This window comes from Mirounga leonina, unplaced genomic scaffold (genome assembly GCF_011800145.1).
Source record: "Mirounga leonina isolate KUSES-001 unplaced genomic scaffold, KU_Mleo_1.0 Mir_154, whole genome shotgun sequence".
In the NCBI taxonomy this organism is placed as follows: domain Eukaryota; kingdom Metazoa; phylum Chordata; class Mammalia; order Carnivora; family Phocidae; genus Mirounga; species Mirounga leonina.
The window spans coordinates 64,577,599-64,598,893 of NW_023270389.1; the positions used below are offsets into that span (position 1 = coordinate 64,577,599).

General features: G+C 41.0%; 2 protein-coding genes across 3 annotated transcripts in view; one reads left to right on the forward strand and one right to left on the reverse strand.

The window, feature by feature from the left end:
- SMYD3 (SET and MYND domain containing 3) overlaps window positions 1–21,295 on the reverse strand; it is a 708,476-nt gene that overhangs the window by 678,615 nt on the left and 8,566 nt on the right. The window lies entirely within an intron of this gene.
- On the forward strand, window positions 15,994–16,506 carry LOC118014568 (programmed cell death protein 5-like). Its single transcript, XM_035010987.1, has one exon. It carries the CDS (start codon window positions 16,013–16,015, stop codon window positions 16,388–16,390), a length of 378 nt encoding a protein of 125 aa, XP_034866878.1. The 5' UTR covers window positions 15,994–16,012; the 3' UTR covers window positions 16,391–16,506.

The following is a 21,295-nucleotide window of genomic DNA, read 5'->3' on the forward strand; positions in this document are numbered from 1 at the left end:
CACGAAAAGTGAAAACCAACTCATTCATAGACTTTAAGTCTTCTGTAAGGTGGTTACGTTTTCAGCACCTAAACAAAGTATCTCTTATTCAGTAGAAAAAAAAATTGAAATTAAATTGCCCAGAGAAACCATTACTTAGGGGCACCTGGGTGGCTCAGTCGTTAAGCATCTGCCTTCGGCTCAGGTCATGATCCCAGGGTCCTGGGATCGAGCCCCACATCGGGCTCCCTGCTCAGCGGGGAGCCTGCTTCTCCCTCTCCCACTCCCCCTGCTTGTGTCCCCTCTCTCACTGTGTCTCTCTCTGTCAAATAAATAAATAAAATCTTTAAAAAAAAAAAAAAGAAACCATTACTTAAATATCTACACATTCTATTCTTGATCCCTGTACAACATAAATCTTTCTAATTAACACCTACTTCCTAACAAAAGGTAAACACAGTAACTGAAAAATGCTAGTAAGAATTAAATTTTGGTAAGGAGCAAGATGGTGGAGGAGTAGGAGACCTGGATTTTGTCTGGTCCCAGAAATTCAGCTCAATAGGGATCAAACCATTCTGAACACCTACGAACTCAACAGGAGATTGAAGAAAAGAACAGCAGCAACTCTCTGAACAGAAAAGCAACCACTTTCTGGAAGTTAGGATGTGGGAGAAGTGAATCCGAGGTGATATTTGGGAGGATAGACGGCGGGGAAGGGGGCCTCCGTCGGCCGCTAACAGCAAGTGACAGAGTAGCAGGGCACAAAATCGGAACTTTTAGAAGTCTGCTCCGCTGAGGGACGTCGCTCCAGTGTCTAAGCAGGTGGTGGAACCCTTGCTGGGACAGTGTGGTCTCAGGACGCTCGGGGTCACAGAAAGACCGGGGGTGCCTGAGTGTGGCAGAGCTCCCAGGTATCAGAGCAGGGAAGCCGGCTGCAGAGACGGAGCCCAGGCGCGGGCTCTCAGCTCAGGGTTGCCATAAACCATGATCCGCGGCACAGCCGGGCCACTGCTCTTCCAGCAGGGACCCAACAAGCGGCAGATCCGGGGAGACTCCCCTTCCTCCCCTGGGAGGAGCGGCGCGGGAGCGCACCGCAGGGATCTGCTAGGTTTGGAGACTCCACACGGGGTCGGGTGCCAGAGATAGAAACGCGCAGTCACAGGCAGGGTGAGCACGAAGTGCAGCCGGAGACCGGGGAGACGGGAGTGATCGACTGCTTTTCTCTGGGGGCACACTGAGGAGTGGGGCCTCGAGTTCTCGGCTCCTCTGGGGCGGAAATTGGGAGGCCGCCATTTTCACTCTCGGCCTCCAAAGCTGTATGGAAAGCTTGCAGGGAACAAAAGCTCCCAAGAGCAAACCCAAGCAGATTACTTAGCCTGGACCCCGCAAAGACATCTGAGAACCACGGCAACAGGCCCCTCCCCCAGAAGATCAGCAGGACCATCCAGCCAAGACCAAGTTTACCCATCAATGAGAACGGCTGAACTCCAGCACTAGGGGAATACTGCACATAGAATTCAAGGCTTTTGGGCGCCTGGGTGGCTCAGTTGGTTAAGTGACTGCCTTCGGCTCAGGTCATGATCCTGGAGTCCCTGGATCGAGTCCCGCATCGGGCTCCCTGCTCGGCAGGGAGTCTGCTTCTCCCTCTGACCCTCCCCCCTCTCATGTGCTCTCTCTCTCATTCTCTCTCTCAAATAAATAAATAAAATCTTTAAAAAAAAAAAAAGAATTCAAGGCTTTTTTCCCCCTGATTCTTTAGTCTTTCAAAGTTAATTTTTTTTAATTTTTTTCTTTTTTTTTAATTTTTCTTTTTCCCTTTTTCAACCAATCCCTTTTTTAAAAATCTTTTTTATTTTTCATTTTTAGAGCCATATTCTATCCCTTCATAGTAGTTAACCTTATTTTTGGTATATATATAAGTTGTTCTCTCTTTAAAATTTTGGGATACAGTTTCTTCTAACAGACCAAAACATACCCTAAATCTCTAGTGTATGGCTTTGTTCTAGTCTCCTCCCTGATCACATTCGCTCCCTTTTTTTTTTCTTAATTTCTCTTCTTTCTTTTTTCAACCAACTTATCAATTCCTTTTATAAAATCTTTTATAATTTTCATCTTTACAGTAATATTCCATCCCTTCATCGTATTTACCCTTATTTTTGTACATATATAAGCTTTTCTTTCTTGAAAATTTTGGAGGCAGTTTCTTCTAACAGACCAAAACATGCCCAAAATCTAGTGTGTGGCACTGATCTATTCACCAGCCTGATCATATTTGATCATATACTTTTTTTTAATTCTTTTTCTTTTTCTTTTCTTTTTTCGTTCCTTCCCTTTCTTTTCCCCTGGTTTCAGGTCTCTTCTGATTTGTTTAGTGTATATTTTTCTGAGGTCACTGTTACCCTGTTAGCATTTTGTTCTCTCATTCATCCGTTCTCCTCTGGACAAAATGAAAAGACGGAAAAAATCACCTCAAAAAAAAGAACAAGAGGCAGTACCGACTGGCAGGGACCTAATCAATACGGACATTAGTAAGATGTCGTAACTAGAGTTCAGAATGACGATTTTAAAGATACTAGCTGGGCTTGAAAAAAGCATGGAAGATACTAGAGAAACCCTTTCTGGAGAAATAAAAGAACTAAAACCTAACCAAGTTGAAATCAAAAAGGCTATTAATGAGGTGCAATCCAAAATGGAGGCTCTAACTGCTAGTATAAATGAGGCAAAAGAGGGAATCAGTGATATAGAAGACAAAATGACGGAAAAGAAAGAAGATAAACAACTACTGGATCACGAGGGCAGAACTCGAGAGATAGTGATACCATAAGACGAAACAATATTAGAATAATTGGGATCCCAGAAGAAGAAGAAAGAGAGAGAGGGGCAGAAGGTATATTGGAGCAAATTATAGCAGACAACTTCCCTAATTTGGGGAAGGAAACAGGCATCAAAATCCAGGAGGCACAGAGAACCCCCCTCAAAATCAATAAAAATAGGTCAACACCCCAACATCTAATAGTAAAACTTACGAGTCTCAGAGACAAAGAGAAAATCCTGAAAGCAGCTCGGGACAAGAGATCTGTAACCTACAATGGTAGAAACATTAGACTGGCAACAGACCTATCCACAGAGACCTGGCAGGCCAGAAAGGACTGGTAAGATACATTCAGAGCACTAAATGAGAAAAATATGCAGCCGAGAATACTATATCCAGCTAGGCTGTCATTGAAAATAGAAGGAGAGATAAAAAGCTTCCAGGACAAACAAAAACTAAAAGAACTTGCAAACATGAAACAAGCCCTACAAGAAATATTGAAAGGGGTTCTCTAAGCAAAGAGAGAGCCTAAAAGTAACATAGACCAGAAAGGAACACAGACAATATACAGTAACAGTCACCTTACAGGCAATACAATGGCACTAAATTCCTATCTTTCAATAGTTATCCAGAATGTAAATGGGCTAAATGTCCCAATCAAAAGACACAGGCTATCAGATTGGATAAAAAAACAAGACCCATCGATAGGCTGTCTGCAAGAGATTCATTTTAGACCCAAAGACACCTCCAGATTGAAAGTGAGGGGGTGGAAAACCATTTGCCATGCTAATGGACACCAAAAGAAAGCTGGGGTGGCAATCCTTATATCAGACAAATTAGATTGTAAACCAAAGACTACAATAAGAGATAAGGAAGGACACTATATCCTACTTAAAGGGTCTATCCAACAAGAAGATCTAACAATTGTAAATATCTATGTCCCTAACATGGGAGGAGCCAATTATATAAGCCAATTAATAACAAAAGCAAAGAAACACATCGACAACAATACAATAATAGTAGGGGACTTTAACAACCCCCTCACTGAAATGCACAAATCACCTAAGCAAAAGATCAATAAGGAAATAAAGACTTTAAATGACACACTGAGGGCGCCTGGGTGGCTCAGATGGTTAAGTGTCTGCCTCTGGCTCAGGTCATGATCCCAGGGTCCTGGGATTGGGCCCGGCATCAGACTCCCTGGGCAGCAGGGAGCCTGCTTCTCCACCTCCCTCTGCTTCTCCCCCTGCTCATGTTCTCTCTGTATCTCTGTGTCTCAAGTGAATAAAAAAAATAATAATAAAATAAAAACTTTAAAATAAATAAATAAATAAATGACACAATGGACCAAATGGACTTCACAGATACATTCAGAACATTCCATCCCAAAGCAACAGAATACACATTCTTCTCTAGTGCCCATGGAACATTCTCCAGAAGAGATCACAACCTAGGTCACAAATCAGTTCTCAACCAGTACCAAAAGATTGGGATCATTCCCTGCATATTTTCAGACCACAATGCTTTGAAACTAGAACTCAATCACAAGAGGGAAGTCGGAAAGAACTCAAATACATGGAAGCGAAAATGCATCCTACTAAAGAATGAATGGGTCAACCAGGAAATTATAGAAGAATTTTAAAAATTCATGGAAACAAATGAAAATGAAAACACAACTGTTCAAAATCTTTGGGATGCAGCAAAGGCGGTCCTAAGAGGAAAGTTTATAGCAATACAAGCCTTTCTCAAGAAACAAGAAAGGTCTCAAGTACACAACCTAACCCTACACCTAAAGGAGCTGGAGAAAGAACGGCAAATAAAGCCTAAACCCAGGAGGAGAAGAGAAATAATAAGGATCAGAGCAGAAATCAATGAAATAGAAACCAAAAGAACAGGAGAACAGATCAACGAAACTAGGAGCTGGTTCTTTGAAAGAATTGACAAGATTGATAAACCCCTGGCCAGACTTATCAAAAAGAAAAGAGAAGGGCCCCAAATAAAATCATGAATGAAAGAGGAGAGATCACAACCAACACCAAAGAAATACAAACAATTATAGGAACCTATTATGAGCAAGTATATGCCAGCAAATTCAATAATCTGGAAGAAATGGATGCATTCCTAGAGATGTATCAACTACCAAAACTGAACCAGGAAGAAACAGAAAACCTGAGCAGACCTATAACCACTAAGGAAATTGAAGGCAGTAATCAAAAATCTCCCAAGAAACAAGAGCCCATGGCCAGATGGCTTCCCAGGGGAATTCTAACCAAACATTTAAAGAAGAATTAATACCTATTCTTCTGAAACTGTTCCAAAAAATAGAAATGGAAGGAAAACTTCCAAACTCGTTTTATGAGGCCACCATTACCTTGATCCCAAAACCAGACAAAGACCCATCAAAAAGGAGAATTACAGACCAATATCCCTGATGAACATGGATGCAAAAATTCTCACCAAAATACTAGCCAATAGGATCCAACAGTACATTAAAAGGATTATTCACCACGACCAACTGGGATTTATTCCTGGGCTGCAAGGTTGGTTCAACATCCGCAAATCAATCAATGTGATACAACACATTAATAAAAGAAAGAACAAGAACCATAAGATCCTCTCAATAGATATAGGAAAAACATTTGACAAAGTACAGCATCCTTTCTTGATCAAAACTCTTCAGAATACAGGGATAGAGGGTACATACCTCAACATCATAAAAGCCATCTATGAAAAACCCACAGCGACTATCATTCTCAATGGGGAAAAACTGAGAGCGCTCCTCCTAACGTCAGGAACACCACAGGGATGTCCACTATCACCACTGCTATTCAACACAGTACTAGAAGTCCTAGGCACAGCAATCAGACAACAAAAATAAATAAAAGTCAAACTCTCACTCTGCGAGATGATATACTTTATGTGGAAAACCCAAAAGACTCCACCCCAAAACTGCTAGAACTCATACAGGAATTCAGTCAAGTGGCAGGACATAAAATCAATGCACAGAGATCAGTGGCATTCCTATACACCAACAACAAGACAGAAGAAAGAGAAATTAAGGAGTCGATCCCATTTACAATTGCACCCAAAACCATAAGACACCTAGGAATAAATCTAACCAAAGAGGCAAAGAATCTGTATGCAGAAAACTATAAAATACTCATGAAAGAAATTGAGGAAGACAAAGAAATGGAAAAACGTTCCATGCTCATGGATTGGAAGAACAAATATTGTGAAGATGTCAAGGCTACCTAGAGCAATCTACACATTCAATGCAATCCCCATCAAAATACCATCCACTTTTTTCAAAGAAATGGAACAAATAATCCTAAAATCTGTATGGAACCAGAAAAGACCCCAAATAGCCAGAGGAATGTTGAAAAAGAAAAGCAAAGCTGGCGGCATCACAATTCCGGACTTCAAGCTCTATTACAAAGCTGTCATCATCAAGACAGTATGGTACTGGCACAAAAACAGACACATAGATCAGTGGAACAGAATAGAGAGTCCAGAAATGGACCCACAACTCTATGGTCAACTAATCTTCGACAAAGCAGGAAAGAATGTCCAATGGAAAAAAGTCTCTTCAACAAATGGTGTTGGGAAAATTGGACAGCCACATGCAGAAGAATGAAACTGGACCATTTCCTTACACCACACACAAAAATAGACTCAAAATGGTTGAAAGACCTCAATGTGAGACAGGAGTCCATCAAAATCCTAAAGGAGAACACAGGCAGCAACGTCTTCGACCTCAGCCGCAACTTCTTCCTAGAAACATCACCAAAGGGAAGGGGAGCAAGGGCAAAAATGAACTCTTGGGACTTCATCAAGATAAAAAGCTTTTGCACAGCAAAGGAAACAACAAAACCAAAAGACAACCGACAGAATGGGAGAAAATATTTGTAAATGACATATCAGATAAAGGGCTAGTATCCAAAATCTATAAAGAACTGATCAAACTCAACACCCAAAGAACAAATAATCCAATCAAGAAATGGGCAGAAGATATGAACAGACATTTCTGCAAAGAAGACATCCAAATGGCCAACAGACACATGAAAAAGTGCTCAACATCGCTCGGCATCAGGGAAATCCAAATCAAAACCTCAATGAGATACCTCACATCAGTGAGAATGGCTAAAATTAACAAGTCAGGAAACGACAGATGTTGGCGGGGACGCGGAGAAAGGGGAACCCTCCTACACTGTTGGTGGGAATGCAAGCTGGTGCAGCCACTCTGGAAAACAGTATGGAGGTTCCTCAAAAAGTTGAAAATAGAGCTACCATATGATCCAGCAATTGCACTACTGGGTATTTACCCCAAAGATACAAATGTAGGGATCCAAAGGGGTATGTGCACCCCGATGTTTATAGCAGCAATGTCCACAACAGCCAAACTGGGGAAAGAGCCAAGATGTCCATCAACAGATGAATGGATAAAGAAGACGTGGTATATATATACAATGGAATATTACGCATCCATCAAAAGGAATGAGATCTTGCCATTTGCAAAAACGTGGATGGAACCGGAGGGTGTTATGCTGAGCTAAATAAGCCAATCAGAGAAAGACATGTATCATATGCCTCACTGATATGAGTTATTCTTAATCTCAGGAAACAAACTGAGGGTTGCTGGAGTCGGGGGCTGGGAGGGATGGAGTGGCTGGGTGATAGACACTGGGGAGGGTATGTGCTATTGTGAGCGCTGTGAATTGTGTAAGACTGTTGAATCACAGACCTGTACCTCTGAAACAAATAATACTATTTATATGTTAAAAAAATGATAGTAGGAAGGGAAAAATGAAGCGGGGGGAAATTGGAGGGGAAGACAAACCATGTGGGACTATGGACTCTGAGAAACAAACTGAGGGTTCGGTGGGGGATGGGTTAGCCTGATGTTGGGTGTTAAAAGAGGGCACGTTCTGCATGGAGCACTGGGCGTTATACACAAACAATGAATCATGGAACCCTACATCAAAAACTAATGATGTAATGTATGGTGATTAACATAATAATAAAAAAACTAATGATGTAATGTATGGTTATTAACATAATAAAATAAAAAAATTTAAAAAGAATTAAATTTTGATACTCATCAAATTTGTGAGAAACATCACAACCATTCCAATTAAAAATTTGATTTCAGGGCGCCTGGGTGGCTCAGTTGTTAAGCATCTGCCTTCGGCTCAGGTCATGATCCCAGGGTCCCGGGATCAAGTCCCACATCGGGCTCCCTGCTCAGCGGGAAGCCTGCTTCTCCCTCTCACACTCCCCCTGCTTGTGTTCCGGCTCTCGCGATCTCTCTCTCCCTCTCTGGCAAATAAATAAAATCTTTAAAAAAAAAAAAATTTGATTTAATATGTGCCTGCCCTATATGTGACAGTCATTTAAATATGTACAGAACATGCTAATGTGAATGTCCAGTTTGAAATTCAACATACAGAACTATTTACGGATATCATTTGTAGCCTGAATGAACCCAGCTGTAGCAATATAAATATATTGAATATAAAGTTGCAAAGGAGGGGGTCAATTAGGATGAAAAAGAAAGATAATCATTGTCAAACCAGACTGCACATTAGAATAACCTAGGGAGCTTTTAAAATTTCCACATTCAAGCACACTTTGAACCAATTAAATCAGATGTCTGGGTGGGAACCATGCACCAGTATTTTTTAATGCTCCCCAGGTGCTTCCAATGTGTAGCCAACATTGAGAACCAATGAATCAGAAGAGAATCTCTCCCAGGTTCTAAAAACCTAAAGATCAGAACTATACAAAGACAAAGAAAGGAAAAAAGTCGCAGAAAGCAGGGAGTCCTTCATAAGTAAGCTGTTTTCTTTCAAGTTATAAATGATTTCTATGTATTAAGGATATGTGCCTTTTTATGTTGCGAATATTTTCCTCAGTTTCTTGGCTTCTCCATTATAAGTCAGTTCTTTGACATACAGATATTTTTGACTTTTATGAAGTTATATCTATTGATCAAACTAACTTTTCCCCCTTATTTGGTTATTTTGCCTCAAAGACTTAACAACAAAACCAAAACAATAAAAAACAGGGTACTTCCTAACATTATGATTCTCAACCAAAGTAATGAATAAAAAAGTCAGGGGGGGGCTGGGTGGCTCAGTCAGGTCTGCCTTCAGCTCAGGTCATGATCCCAGGCTCCTGGGATCTAGGCCTGCATCAGGCTCCCTGCTCAGCGGGGAGCCTGCTTCTCCCTCTCCCCCTGCCTGCTGATCCCCCTGGCTTGTGCTCTCTCTCTCTGTCAAATAAATAGATAAAATCTTTAAAAAAAATCAGTATTAACCTAGAACTATAAATACCCTTAAATGCTCAAAATTAAACATGAATAGGTCATGTGTAAAATAAAATGGCAACAAGTTAACTTTTAAAAAGGATACTTTTTTATTTTACTGTATTTAAACAATAATGACTTTGTCGACTTTAAATGTAGGTTCCACGCCCAGCATAGGGCCCAAAGCAGGGCTCGAACTCACAAGACTTGAGCTGAAATCAAGACTCCAATGACACCAACTAAGCCACCCAGGTGTCCCCCAATTTTTACTTTTAAAATAAACTGTCTAAGATGTTTATCACATGGGTTATGTGCCTTTTCAGGAACTGTTGAGAAATATAGCTAGTTGCGGCAAAAGCAACCATTTGAGTTCTAAGATTAGAACAAGACAGAATAGACAAGGTTATTCCACACAATCACATTTCTTATTTTTATCCTAACAAGTAATTATTACAACAAAATTTTTTTTAATATTTTATTTATTTGACAGAGAGATAGCGAGAGCAGGAACACAAACAGGGGGAGTGGGAGAGGGAGAAGCAGGCTTCCCGCGGAGCAAGGAGCCCGATGCGGGGCTCGATCCCAGGACCCTGGGATCATGACCTGAGCCGAAGGCAGACGCTTAACGACTAAGCCACCCAGGCGCCCCATTACAACAAAATTTAAGGGGGGTTCACTGTATAAAATATTTTGTAGTAATAAATCCCATTGTAAATATAGATCGATAGGCACAATTCTCCCCCAAATCATCACAAATTCAATTGACTACTAGTTTCAAACATGAGTTTTTGCTTTTAACATGAATAACATAGTCATTATTAAGGCACTGTTACCACATCAATTTGCCCAGTTGTTCTTTCATTATGATGAGTTTTATATAGATATTTATGACAAAGTTTTGATTTTCTGGTTCAAATTCAAAACAAAAGCTATGGTAAATGTCAGAAGTTGAGAACAGTTTGGAAAGGACACTCATGAAGATGATCACTGAGGGATACTGAGTTTTAATAGCTGAAAACAAAGACACTATACTGAAAAATGTCTGTGTGCTTTTAACACCATTGTCCAACAGAGGGAGCATCACATCTAATTTAGAGTCTAAATGGGGAGCCCCCACATGGAAAGGGGAAATCATCTAAAACTTAATTGACAAAAATTTTAGATGTAGTATTTACAGAATTAAATATAAAACCAAATCACAACATCCAAAAAAAATTCAAAGGAAATATTTATCAAATACCTGGACTGCTGAGAACTGTAATACTTACAGAAATCCATTCATCTATTTAACGTAAATACACAAGTTACACAAATATCCTGAAATTATTTTTTAAAGACTTTATTTATTTGACAGAGAGATAGAGAAAGAGCACAAGTAGGCAGAGAGGCAGGTAGAGGGAGAGGGAGAAGCAGACTCTCCACTGAGCAGGGAGCCTGACGTGGGGCTCAATCCCAGGACCCCAGGATCATGACCTGAGCTGAGGGCAGTTGCCTAACCAACTGAGCCACCTAGGCGCCCCCAAATATCCTGAAATTATAAGCAGCAAATGTATGTTGATTCCATAAGTTTGTGCTGCAGCACAAAACTCTGCAAGGCTAACAAGCTCCCATTGATAATGATACTGCTGATCCCCAGACCACACTTGGTGTACCAAGAACAGAGGATAATGTAGACTGAATTTCCAAACTCACATTTTAACTCTTAAGTTAGGAAACTGATTGGTAAGGAATGGGACCCTAAATTTGGGATGCAAACCCATGAAATTTGATGCCTTGAACTCCTAAATTCTGTTGAATTTCCTCTACCAGTAAAAACACTCTGAAGAGGGTGGTCTCCCTTTGCCTAAAGAACCTGCAATGGTCTCCCCCTATGGTAAGTGCCCTGTGAAGGACCTGCTGTGGAACTACCTTCACCATCTCTCAGTGCTTTAGATCTATGACCAGACTCAAGTCCCAGCAGACCCCAAAGAATAAAGCAGAAAACTACGACCCATTGGGGCACCAGGGTGGCACAGTTACACATCCAACTCGATTTCAGCTCAGGTCATGATTTCAGAGTTGTGAGATCAAGTCCCAAGCCAGGATCTACCCTCAGCAGGGAGTCTGCTTAAGATTCTTCCCTCTCCCTCTGCCCCTCCCCACTGCTTGTGCATGCGCTCTCTAAAATAAATCTTAAAAAAAAAAAAAAAAAAGTGCAGGCACCTGGGTGGCTCAGTCGGTTAAGCATCTGCCTTTGGCTCAGGTCATGATTTCAGAGTCCTGGGATTGAGCCCCACACCTGCTTCTCCCTCTCCCTCTGCCCCCACCCCTGCTTCTGCATGCTCTCAGACAGATGAATAAAATCTTTGAAAAAAAAAAAAGTGCAAGCCATTAGGAGATTCATTACACACCAAAAGAATTGTGAGATTTTGCCAATTTATATCAACAAAAACTTGAGGAACACATACGGGAAAGGATCCTAAGAGTGTTGGAGTGTTGGATTCAGATGGAAGATAATGCTGGATTAGGCCGAATTTATTGCTACGGGTGTGCTAAGCAGAAACTGTGGATTCAACAGGTTGGCTCAAGCAGCTAGGAACGCCTAACAGTTTGCTTGGTTGGTTTAATGAAAGCTGGACCTAAAGGTGACATACACTAAATGAAGGTGAAACATCTAAACTTCTTTGAGTACTGAGGTCTTCCTGATGGCTTAAGGATATCAGAATGCTGAGTGGGTTTAATATGTTAGACCTGCTTGCCCTTAACCATGTCCCTGGGAGGACCCAGAAAACATTCCATTCACCAAGCTAAGAGAAATATATTCATGAGAGGAACCCGGGACTCCTTTAAGAGCTCTGGGATGGCTAGCCTTCATAGGCCAGGAATAAAAGTGGTAACTCCTGCCATCAAACTGACTCCCTAAATTGAGCAGGAGATGATCGGATCCTGTGGTGGCAGGGACCAAGTGACAGCACTTAATCACCAAAGACAAGGTGGGAATGAATACCATAATGGCAGCCAAAACAGTAACCAGAAAGGTTTGAACCGCAGAGATCTCTGACATTGGCTAAGAAATCAGTGCCCCAGGGCGCCTGGGTGGCTCAGTTGGTTAAGCGACTGCCTTCGGCTCAAGTCATGATCCTGGAGTCCCAGGATCGAGTCCCACATCAGGCTCCCTGCTCGGCGGGGAGTTTGCTTCTCCCTCTGACCCTACCACCCCCCATGCTCTCTTTCTCTCATTCTCTCTCTCTCTCAAATAAATAAATAAAATCTTAAAAAAAAAAAAAAGAAATCAGTGCCCCTAGAACTGAAACAGATGGGCAATCTATTAAAGTCTTGATTAGTTTAGGGGCGCCTGGGTGGCTCAGTCATTGAGTGTCTGCCTTCAGCTCAGGTCATGATCCCAGGGTCCTGGGATCAAGCCCCACATCAGGCTCCCTGCTCAGCGGGAAGCCTGCTTCTCCCTCTCCCACTCCCCCTGCTTGTGTTCCCTCTCTCGCTGTGTGTCTCTCTCTCAAATAAATAAATAAAATCTTAAAAAAAAAAAAAAAAAGTCTTGATTAGTTTAAGTGGAAAAACTCGAAGTATGATTTAAATCACCAAAAAAGTAAAGTTGTGGCCCCTCTACCAATTCCCAGATTGGAGCCATTTCATAGACCCAGAGTCTCTGGAATGAAGGGAATTCCCTTAAGAAGAATTCTACCACAGAGCTAAATATGGATACTATAAATTTTCCACCTAGGCTTCCCTAAAGAGATCAACAGCCATTTATTAAGGATGACTTTGTTCTGGGGAAGAGGACATAAGCAGCCCTTGGAAGGATTACTAGATACTGGCTCTGAACTAGAGTGAATTCCTAAAGACTCAAAATACCATTTGGTCCAAACTTTCAGGAATAGCAGCTTATGGAAATCAGAGGATCAATGCAGATTTGGCTCAGATTTATCTCAAACTGGGTCCAATAGGTCCCAAATCCACCGTGCAGTTAATTCTGCTGGAACGTACAGTTGGAACAGACATCCTTAACAACTGACAGAATCCCCTCTCTTGGGGCGCCTGGGTGGCTCAGTCGGTTGGGCATCCGACTCTTGATATCGGCTCAGGTCATGATCTGTGTCATGGGATCGAGCCCTGCTTTGAGCTCAGTGCTCAGCATGGAGTCTGCTTGAGATTCTCTCTCTCTAAAATAAATAAAATCTTTAAAAATAAAATAAATAAAAAAAGAATCCCCTCTAATCCCCTACCCATACAGTAATGACTAGCATGGATAAAAGTGCATGTGGAAGCCACTAGAACTGCCATTACCTACCTAAACAGTAAACCAAAACCAATACTGCATTTCTGGAGGACTTCCTGCCACCATCAATGATGTGAAAGATGCAAAGGTGGTGATTTCCTCCCACATCCTCATTTAACTTGATTTGGCTAACGTAGACAGATGGATCTTGGAGAATGACCGTGTGCTTTCAGTTGCGCACAGGATAGTTAGATGAATGAACTTGCTATTGATGCCAAGTATGGTTAAGGAAGGTTAAAGAGGCATGCATGTGTGACAAGGGATGAACTGCAGGGGCTTCTGTAGTCTACTGACACAGCCAGCTGGAACTACAATTCCCAAAATTTCCTCTCTGTAGGACTCTGGATTAAGGTTAGCCAAAAAAGATGTGTGCGATTTGGAAGGCAGAAGTGAAGCAACCATCATCATCCTCTTCTGTAGGGTGTGCAGGGCTTGTGTAGGGTACAGGTACTGTTGCAGCCTGTGTACACGGTCACTACCTAATGGCTTACCTTGTTGGCCTGGCCTAGCAGCCAGGCCCTCTGCTCCTCCATCTCCCATGGTATCTCTTCCTGAACCTTCTCCAAGTTGTGGGGCCCAGTACATGAACAGTTCTGTGGCAAGGAGCATTAGCAATTTCTGCAGGTCACTGGTGTCATTCAGGGGAAGGCAGTGACAGACACAGGTTTCAAGTTGTCCTCATTAGTTCCAGTTGGATTCCAATGGGTTTTTGCTTCCCCCCGATATGACATCCAGCTTCTTCTGCCAGCTCCACTGATTTCAGGACCCACACAATTCAGAGACAACAGCAACTTTACCAAGTCCCAAATTATGTAAGGTCTAACCTCTATAATCCTTATCCTTTGTCATTCAGTGATTCTGCTTCTCTGATCCATCCCCAAATAGATACAAGCCCTTTGTAGAAAAACTGACCAGTCCAAGAGAATAACCCTGACAGTTGGAAGACACCAGATGACCACATATATAGACACCCACTGGGCAAGAATCTGCATAAACACCCAGAGTTGTTATTTTTCAACCTAAAACTTTTTAGTGCCTCATTCTTCAATATGACTAATCAAGAATGACCAGACACTTGAGGACAGTTCATCTTTCCTTTCCTTTTACTTTTGTCATAGAGAGTTTGAAACATTCCCAAAAGTAGAGAATAGTATAATGGAACCCCACACATTCATCAACCAGCTTCAAAAATTACCAACACATGGCTAATCTTATACAAACTATACCCTCACCAATACCTCCCAACTAAATTACTTTAAAGCAAACCTCAGTCTGTCATTTCACCCATTATCTACCTCAAAAAGATAAAACTTTTAATTGTTTTTAACTTCTCATTTTGAAATAATTTCAGATTGATAACAAAAATTGCAAGAAATAGTAAAGAATTCCATTTGTCCTTCACAAGGACATCATATGATGCTTACATCTTACATAATCAAAGAACAATTATCAAAATCGAAAAATTAGCATTGAATCTAATAATTTCTAATTTTACTGCATTGTAATCAGAGAACAAAGCTATTACTTGAGATTTGTTTAAACTTCCTTTACCATCTAATATAAGGTACATTTTTGTAACAGTTCTTGATTACTCAAAAATATGTAATCTCAGGACGCCTGGGTGGCTCAGAGGGTTAAGCATCTGCCTTCGGCTCAGGTCATGATCCCAGGGTCCTGGGATCGAGTCCCACATCGGGCTCCTTGTTCAGCAGGGAGTCTGCTTCTCCCTCTGCCTGCCGCTACCCCCTGCTTGTGCTCTGACAAATAAATAAATAAAATCTTTAAAAAAAAATGTAGTAAGTGTATAGTCTTTAACATATCTAATAAATGTATTAATTGCAAAACAAATTACAGTGATTCAATATTATTAACTAATCTATAGACTTCATTCAAATTTCATCAATTGTCCCACTAATGTCCAATTTTTAATCCAGAACATATTTTGCATGCTTTAGTTTTCATGCTTCCTTGGTGTCCTTTAATCTGGAAGAGGTTCTTCAATCTCTCTGCCATTCACCACCTGGATTCAATTGCAGAGTACTGCCTAGTTACTGTATACTATCCCTCAATTTGGTTTCCTCTGATGTTTCCTCATGATTAAATTCAGGTTACATTTTTGATATTATACATCAGAGAACGGATGTTGTGTCCTGCTCAGTGGGTATCAGGAAGTATACCATGTCAATATGTCATATTATTAGAGTTATTACCTTTGTTCACCTGGTTAAAGTGATGCCCGCCAAGTTTATCTACTGTGAAGTTACTATATTTTTTCCCTTGTACTTAATAAGGATCTACTAAGGAGACTAAAAATTATGTGAATATCTTTTTTTTATTTACTTATTTTTTTATTTACTTTTATTACTTTTTTTTTATTTACTTATTTCAGAGAGAAAGCTCAGGCAGGGGGAGGGGCAGAGGGAGAAGCAGACTCCCAGCTAAGCAAGGAGCCCGATGCGGGGCTCGATCCCAGGACCCTGGGATCGTGACCTGACCCAAGGCTGATGCTTAACTGACTGAACCGCCCAGGCACCACTGTAAATACCTATTTCTGATCATACTTTTGCCCACTCATTTTAGCATCCATTGATTATTCTTGTCCAAAAGTTACAGATTCGGCTCGACCCCGGACTGCCGCACCATGGCTAAGGAGGAGCTGGAGGCTCTGAGGAAGCAGAGGCTGGCCAAACTGCAAGCGAAGCATGGGGATCCTGGCGATGCAGCACAACAGGAAGCAAAGCACAGGGAAGCAGAAATGAGAAACAGTATCTTAGCCCAAGTCCTGGATCAGTCAGTCCGGGCCCGCTTAAGTAACTTAGCACTTGTAAAGTCCAAACAAACTAAAGCAGTAGAGAATTACCTCATACAGATGGCAAGATATGGACAACTAAGTGGGAAGGTATCAGAACAAGGTTTAATAGAAATCCTTGAAAAAGTAAGCCAGCAAACAGAAAAGAAAACCACAGTTAAATTCAACAGAAGAAAAGTCATGGACTCTGATGAAGAGGACGATTATTGAAATTTAAGATGTTTAGAGACTGGAACTTAATGGAACAGTCTAGGACAGATAATACTGGGTAGAAGTGAAGATCTGACTGTTTACTTTGTTTACTGTCTATACGCCTTTTAAAAAAATAAACTCGTTATGCAAAAGTTACAGATTAGACTGTTTCTGAGATACAATCCAACTCAAACATTCTACCCCATGATTCTATTAGCATCTTAAATTTAAAACTTCACCTTTATTTGGCTAAACTGTTAAAAAATTTTAGACAAGACTGGGGTTGGGGAAATAATTTGCATAAACACGCCACTGATTAAAATTTCTCATTGGAACACATTTTTTTTTTAAAGATTTTATTTATTTGAGAGAGAGAGACTGAGAGAGAGAGCACATGAGAGGGGGGAGGGTCAGAGAGAGCAGCAGACTCCCTACCAAGCAGGGAGCCTGATGCGTGACTCGATCCAGGGACTCCAGGATCATGACCTGAGCCGAAGGCCGTCGCTTAACCAGAAACACAGTTTTGTTTTAATGATGCTCTTTACCTAAGCAAGCAAACCTGAAATATAAGAAGACTTACATACAAGTTGGTTCTCTAGTCTCTCTTAAGTAAATTTATAGTGGGACATTAGTAAGTCTAGGACAAAAAAAATCATGACTCTCCACAGATGATGAAAATACCTTTGGCAGAATTCAACACCTATTCTTAATTAAAAACTCCTGAGAAAATAGAAACGGATGGATACACTTCCTTAACATGATAAAATATATGTCCCTCAGACCTAAATCCAGAACCTTACATAATAAGTAAGCCCCAGGGAGACCAGGGGGAACAATACAAGAATGCCAACTACCTCCACTACTATTTACCATTGTTCTGGAGGCATTACTCAGAGTATATTAGCCTGGAAAGAACAATGAGAGGCATACAAATTGAAAAAGAAACAAGATTACATTATCTGAAGATGACATGAGTATTCTTAGATATTAAATTCTCTGTAATTCTCTATGAGTAAAACAGTGTGATTCAAGTGTATGAGTATACAGACCAATGAAACAGAGTAGAAAGCCCAGAGTTAGAGCCAATTAGTATATGATCTATAATACAAACACTGATTTTGTCTCAGTGATTTGCTCTAATATTTTTAATAAATGGTGACGGGACTAATAGCCATTTAGAAAATGATAAAATTAGATCCATACCGGGGCGCCTGGGTGGCTCAGTCAGTTAAGTGTCTGCCTTCGACTCGGGTCATGATCCTGGAATCAAGCCCACATCAGGATCCTTGCTGGGCAGGGAGTCTGCTTCTCCTTCTAGCCCTCCCCTTACTCATGCTTGTGCTCTCTCTGAAATAAATAAAATCTTTTAAAAAAAAAATAAAATAGGGGTGCCTTCGGCTCAGGTCATGATCCTGAAGTCCCGGGACTGAGTCCCACATCGGGCTCCCTGCTCAGCGGGAAGTCTGCTTCTCCCTCTCCCGATCCCCCCTCTTGTGCGCTCTCTCTCTCTCTCATTCTCTCTCTCAAGTAAATAAATAAAATCTTTAAAATAAATAAATAAATAAAAATAAAAGGGAAAATGCTATGAAGAACATTATTGGGTCACTTGACAAAACTGAAATACAGACAGTAAAGTATTATGGTAATGTTAAATTTAAGGAAGTATGTATAACTTTATGAAGTATGTATAAATTTAATGAGGTATGTATAACTTTCCTAATTGTTGGGAATACATATTAAAGTATTTAGGATAAAGGATCAGGATATATGGAACTTACAGATTCAGAAAGAAAAAAGTGTGTATATGTGGATAAAGATGGGGGCTTAGGGGAGGAAGGGAGGAGAGAGTGTGTAAATGATGTCAAATGTTAATCTGGGTAATAAGTATGCAGATTTTTTTGTCCTATTCTTATTCTTGCAACTTTTCTGTAAATTTGAAATTATTTCCAAAACAAAAGTATTTTAAAAAATTTAATTATAATGGGAAGAGGTTACTTTTCCAGGAAAGTAGCTAGAGGAGCATGCAACAATTGCAAACAGCCAAATCATGGTTTATATTCAAAATGATCTTAAAAATAACTCCAGATTCTGCGGCGCCTGGGTGGCTCAGTTGGTAAAGCTTCTGCCTTCAGCTCAGGTCATGATCTCGGGGGTGCTGGGATCAAGTCCCGCATCAGGCTCCCTGCTCAGCAGGGAGTCTCTTCTTCTCCCTCTGTCCCTCTCCCGACTTGTGCTGCTTTCTCTCAATGAATAAAGTATTTAAAAAATAAAAACAGGAGCGCCTGGGTGGCTCAGTTGGTTAAGCGACTGCCTTTGGCTCAGGTCATGATCCCGGAGTCCCAGGATCGAGTCCCCCCATCGGGCTCCCTGCTCAGTGGGGAGTCTGCTTCTCCCTCTGGCCCTCCCCCCTCTCGTGCTCGCTCTCATTCTCTCTCTCTCAAATAAATAAAATCTTAAAAAAATAAATAAAAAATAAAAATAACTTCAGGTTCTGATTTCATGTACTTTCTGCACATATAATACTAAACTACAGTCCATGATACATGAAAGAGTATACATGTACTTAGGAATAATTTAACACTTGATTATTAATGTAGAGTCCCTAGTTCCTTTTCATCATATTCAGTGCTATTTCAGGACGATATAATATCCATTTGATAAGTGCTTTTACTGAGTACTTACAGTAGGCTATATGTCATTTATTTTTTTTTAAAGATTTTATTTTTATTTGAGAGAGAGAGAGAGCACAAGCAGGGGGAGCAACAGGCAGAGGGAGAGGAAGAAGGAGACTCCCTGCTGAGCAAGAAGCCTGAATCGGGGCCGATCCCAGAACCCTGGAATCATGACCTGAGCCGAAGGCAGTTGCTTAACCAATTGAGCCACCCAGACACCCCTATATGTCATTTAATTTACCCCTTTCTTAAGTCTTTGCTACTCATGTGTGATCAGCAAACCAACGGCTTTAGCTTGTTAGAAATGCAGAATCTCACACCCAACCCAGACCTTACTGAATCACAATCTACACCTGAACAAAACCTTTGAGTGATTTATTTGCACATTAAAGTTCAAGAAGGGCTGCTCTAAGTGACTTAACTTAACAGAGGTTTATCTCTAGCTCCCACTAACTCTGATGCACGAAATGCAATTCCCCAGAGCTATCCTCCATGACATGACTCATGCTTGTTTCTCCAACTCCACTCATGGCCTCCACAGTCTTCAAGGCAAGGAAGAGAGAGCAGGAAGAATGCACAGGATGTTTCATGGCAGACCCAGAAATGGTTTGTATAACCTCCAGCCCACACTCCATTGGCCAAAAATGAGTCACAGGGCCCCAAACTGCAAGGAGGCTGAGAAATGGGAGTCATCTTGTGTGCTCACAGGGGAAAACGAATAAAGGTTATTAATGGATACTGAGATGTCTCAGGAATACCAAGGAAAAGTTAAATACTAGGCTCGAGCAGAGGCAGACTATCATGAGGACTATGAACAGTTCTACTTCTCTCAGTTCAAATTCTAAAGCCAATGGTCAGCCAATGAACTAACTTTCTATCAAGAGGTTCACTCTTAGTCTAATCAACTGACAATTAAAAAAAAAAAAAAGTGGACCTAAGCTGGCAAGCATTTCCTTTTTTTTTTTTTTTAAGATTTTATTTATTTGGGCGCCTGGGTGGCTCAGTTGGTTAAGCAACTGCCTTCGGCTCAGGTCATGATCCTGGAGTCCCTGGATCGAGTCCCGCATCAGGCTCCCTGCTCGGCAGGGAGTCTGCTTCGCCCTCTGACCCTATCCCCTCTCATGTGTTCTCTCTCTCTCAAATAAAATCTTTAAAAAAAAAAAAAGATTTTATTTATTTATTTGACAGAGACACAGCGAGAGAGGGAACACAAGCAGGGGGAGTGGGAGAGGGAGAAGCAGGCTTTCCGCGGAGCAGGGAGCCCGATGCAGGGCTTGATCCCAGGACCCTGGGATCATGACCTGAGCCGAAGGCAGATGCTTAATGACTGAGCCACCCAGGCGCCGCACTGGCAAGCATTTCTAAGGCATCTTCATCCCAAGCAGCACACACCATTTCATACAATTTCAAATGAAACAAAGTCTAAGACTTTCTCAAAGTTTATTTAAATTTCTAATTACAAAAAAGGATACACGCTTGATTGGAGGAAAAAATACAAAACATAAAAGGTACAAAGGAGTATCTTCCCTCCCGCCTCCGAGTCCCATTCTCCAGAAGTAATCATATTAGAATTCTGGGGTGTTCTTCCAAACTTTTTCTATACACACAAGTACACACACACACACACACACACAAATTTATTTAAAATATATACATTGTTCCACAACTTTATTCACCCAGCAATGTGTCATGGACAGCCATCCACATCCGTAAAAATGGTTCCATCTGAACAGCTGGACAGTATTCTATAATATGGCTACATCATAACTTAACCAGTCCCCTATTAATGGACATTAAAATTCTCTCTCCCTTTTTAATTATCAAACTGCTATACTAAGTATCCTTGTACAGCCACTGTTGTTTGTAATTTTGTCAGAATTCCACAAGTAGGGTCGAGAAAACATAGTGCTCAGTTGACAGGTCCTATCAAATTGCACTCCTACAAGTGTATGAATGTTCTGTATTTGTGTTTATAAGAAACCTAACAGACACTTTCTTCAGGTTGTTATGAGAATTAAGTGAAGTAATAAAGTAAAGCACTTAAAATCATGCCTGGTATTGCTAAGTGATAATAAATATTAGCTACTAAATAATAATATTCAGTCGTCATATATTGTGGTGACAAGTAAATGTAAGCTAGCTAATCACCATCCCGTATTGGCCACATCCAATATAGGCGAACCATCTCATAAACAACCAGAGCCAGCCTAGAGTTAGAAAATGGGAAGCAAAAATTGACTAAGTCATCCTA

Coding starts and splice junctions, on each gene's coding strand:
- LOC118014568 (XM_035010987.1), top strand. CDS start 16,013: ATGGCTAAGGAGGAGCTGGAGGCTCTGAGGAAGCAGAGGCTGGCCAAA.